Raw genomic sequence first — 4017 nt, 5'->3', positions numbered from 1 at the left:
CTATCCAATCTTGCCACCTGTTCATCAATAACACATTGTTTTGTATAGGAGTCTTCAATCGTGGGATCATAGTCTGTGACAAAGTAAGACTGCAAGAAAAATAAATTACATAGAATTATCCCAAATGACTAAGAGGAAATTATGGGCTTCAAAATACTACAATAAGTATACCAACATTTATTTCTATAAATATGTTTAAATAGATAATGTACATATATTTCAAGTTTAAAAGAACAACCTGTAATTTCAAATCTAAAATCATGCTGATAATTTTCAAAAAGAATAGAAACTTGCTAGTCTTCCTTTTCAACTCAAAATCCTCGTTTACATACACTTCCACCTGAACATGTTCTGTATATGGTGTTGTTTACACAAAAATTCATTTCAAGAAATCAAAGTTACGAATATCAGTTAGGAACTACAACTGACAAAACATTGCTTTAAGATTTTATTAAAATTAAGCAATAAAACATACAAGAATAACAGCCAATGTTATGAACCCACAGTATATATTATTTAATTGATCTAAGACTTTTTTGTATGTTCCAAAAGATTAAATGAAAAAAATATGCATAAGATTTCTTCACAACACTATCCAAGATACCTAAAATAACATGGAATACAAATATGATTGTTTCAAAATGTGAACCCAACTTACATTATTAGACAATATATTTAAAAAAAAATTATTACATGTATCTGTAAAAATGTACAATCAGCATGATTATTAAGAATTGAAACCAATTTCTTTCAAATTGTTAAAAATTTTACTGTGTTGGGATCTTTGAATTTAGTGATGAAATTCAAAACATTTTTCAGGGCAACAAAAATAAAAAAAGTGTAGGCAAATTCAATACTTCTCAAAAAACATCAACCTTTAATTGAAAGCTTAAATAATTAATAATAATAACAACAACAACAAACACCTTTACTACTTGTGAATCAATTATCATATATAACTACTATCGTAGTAATACAAGTTATTGATCACTTTGCTTCTGGTCATCCCCATGACTTTTGACTGTACAGGTTAAAAATTCTGTTCCTTTAGTTACAATTCAACATAACTTGTAGAGACATGCAAGTGCAGATGGCACCTAAAACTGACCCCTTCTGGAATGGTTACATTACAGAACTTTCTGATGCAAATTTTTTCTAAATTGCAATTATAAAAAAATGCAAACCATTAAATTTTAGCATTTCTAATAAAATGATATTTGTTAGCATTGTAACATATTGGTAAAAGCAGAAAGGGCATGATTCAAACAGAATTAACAATCAAACAGGCTATTCCATGATTAGCTACCAGTTATATACCACAGAAAGTGAAGAAAGTTAAACAGCTTGTCACCAAGAATAACTTCTAACACAGCAGCCCACTGGAGCTAAAGTAGGAACCCTCCTTGTATAAACAATATAATTTACAAGAATACAAGTCTACAAAAGTAACAAAATAGTTGTGTCTCTAAAAGCACAAAGTCTAACAGAGCAGCATTTGGCATGTGAGAAATGGAAGTCATCACATAGATGAAGCAATATCTCCCAAAGGCCTCAACAAAGTTTGAGTAATTTGGTATCATCTTTCTAATGTTACAACATTTAAAAAAATGGTACAGAGAATGTCATAAAAATTTTTTTTTCAAAGGCTTTTTGAGAGTTACAGGTGTATACATCTATAATGGCAAGTTAATAACTCAGAGAACTGATAAAAATTCCAAGATGTACTCTACGTACTATCTGGTTAATGTGCTGACACCACTATACTGTAAGGAAATACCATCTTTGTATGGACCAGACGCCATTACATATGACTCCATCAAGACAAAGCATCCAGCAACATGTACAAGTCAACATTTCAGTTTTTCTGCAAGAAGCAAGTATAAGTAGGAATTCTTGTAATAACATCTGCAACATACCAGTTAAATCACCTGTTGTTCAATGAACTTCTGTGCCTTTGGGTTGCTCAAACAAATCATCATAAGTTGTCTACATGTGGTTGATGGATTTTGAAAAGTATATATAAACAAGTGGGACAACATTAACCTCAGTTTACTGCATAAAAGCCTCCTACAGTGGAAACAGTGAGGCAGAGTAACAGCCTATAATCAGGCCATTACATTGAATACCATCACTGGATTGTGAAGCCTAGCCACTTATCTTTGCTTCATTACCATAGTTTCTGAGTAACCCTACATAATTTAAACATCAATGGCTCATTATATTTGACATATTTTCATTTTCTATAAAGAAACAAGTTAATTCTAATCATAGTAAAGATTCTGATGAGATTTTTTGTTGTTGTTTCACACATCAAAATTTCCATTTTTGTGAAATTTGTTTGAAATCCTATAAATTACAAATATATTATCAGTAACTGAGAACATCTTCATACAGATTATTATTATTTTTATAAACACATGTAAGAAATGTAAATATCTTACCTCATTTCTTTCAATATTCTCAATTAAGATAAATTATCAATTACAAGTGCATAGAAATCCCAACCTACAAATCCTGGCACAATTATAGCTCATCTTTAACAGCAATAAATAGATCTTAATGCATCTGTATGTTTTCACAACAAACAAAATAAACACTAATTTATGCATGACACCCTTGTAATTTTTGGCAGTATTATGGAATTACATAAATATGTATGAAGGGGGGTGGGTAGGGGGTGAAGAGCAATATCAAATTTTAGAATAGATGTAGTAGATTATTTCCTAGAATGAGTTATTTGAACTAGCGAGACCAATGGGTAGGAATGATGTATTTACAAGTAATGAAATTAGACTTCACAATTAAAAGCATATGTATGGAGACCAAAGCTCACAAAGTTCTAAGACTATAGTATCATCTTCATGTAGATGTGGGAAGATAGTTACTTCTAATCACAGAAGAAAACAATAAAATTAATACAGGCCTTAAAAAAAATGGAGATCAGTATATTATTAGAAAAAAAAAAGTGTCTTTAGTGGTATATCATGGCTTGAACCTCTGACATTCTAATCTGCAGCCCAACATACTAACCACCAAATTATGCCTGGTCCTAGACCACTGGGCATGATAAATGTTGGTATAAATAGCAAACCTAATATGACTAGATTTATTTCTACTACCATATAAAGAAGATTATCCTGTTTAAATTTTAAACAGCTACTTCTAAAATTTAAATACATCTTTATTTCACAATAAATTTCCAAAACATTCTGAACTCCCTCTTTATACAGGCAATGAAAAAAAAATTTGCAAATCAAGTACGATGTAGGGATGACAATACCAAAAAGTACAGAAACAAGGTAGGAATGAACACACAAAACCATGCAAAAATCACTACACAAGTAGCCAAATCTTTTCAATAATAACTTTTATCTGCAACTAAATGTTGAATTCCTGTCAACTGCATGAATTCAGGTTTGAATAAAAGCATTTAAAATGAATAATGCTATAGAGTCTCACAACATCTAATAAACATAAGCTTGTGAGATTGACTCAGCACTTATTGGCTACTTATGTAGGAATTTTGTGTATTCATCCCCACCTTGTTTTTGTACTTTTAGGTATTGCCATTCTTACATCATATATAGTTTTTGCTAAAAAAATTTTTTATTACTTGTTTCCCCTCTTTTTTTAAACAATTTCATTGAAATAGGTTGATAAGTGAACATTTGTTTTATTTTTATAATTCAATGGTAATATATTGTTAATATCATATCAGTTTCTCCAATTTTGGATTACATTGGGATTCAGTGAAGCTGTAATGGTTTCTCCAGGACAGTAAAAGTACCTTGGAGCACTGTACTAATGTTAAGAGGATATTTACAGAACCCACACCTTCCAACTTCACTCCAATTCACTGCATGTGCATACAATCGATTCCACAACATGCTAGGGTTACGTCAATTAATAGGGAGTACACTATACAGATCCCAGGCCATGAAGTATGATATCACGTATACACACACAGCTGCCAGGTTCAACCCTACTGAAAATTTGAAGAAAAGTAGACTGCTATAT

At 30.9% G+C, this 4017-nt stretch overlaps 1 protein-coding gene across 1 annotated transcript in view; it reads right to left on the bottom strand.

Annotated features, from left to right (window-relative positions):
* Positions 1-1802, bottom strand: part of LOC106459001 (ras-like protein 2) — a 25935-nt gene extending 24133 nt beyond the window's left edge. Inside the window, exons 1-2 of the mRNA XM_022385378.1 lie at positions 1755-1802; positions 2-128 (exon numbers count right to left, since the gene is read on the bottom strand). Coding sequence (XP_022241086.1) covers positions 2-128; positions 1755-1802 — 175 coding nt within the window. The remainder of the gene's footprint in view (position 1; positions 129-1754) is intronic.
* Between the last annotated feature and the right edge of the window lie 2215 nt (positions 1803-4017).

Source organism: Limulus polyphemus, unplaced genomic scaffold, assembly GCF_000517525.1.
Source record: "Limulus polyphemus unplaced genomic scaffold, Limulus_polyphemus-2.1.2 Scaffold545, whole genome shotgun sequence".
Taxonomy (NCBI): Eukaryota; Metazoa; Arthropoda; class Merostomata; order Xiphosura; family Limulidae; genus Limulus; species Limulus polyphemus.
The sequence above is the reverse complement of the archived record's forward strand: the minus strand, read 5'-3'. Positions and strand labels throughout refer to the sequence as shown.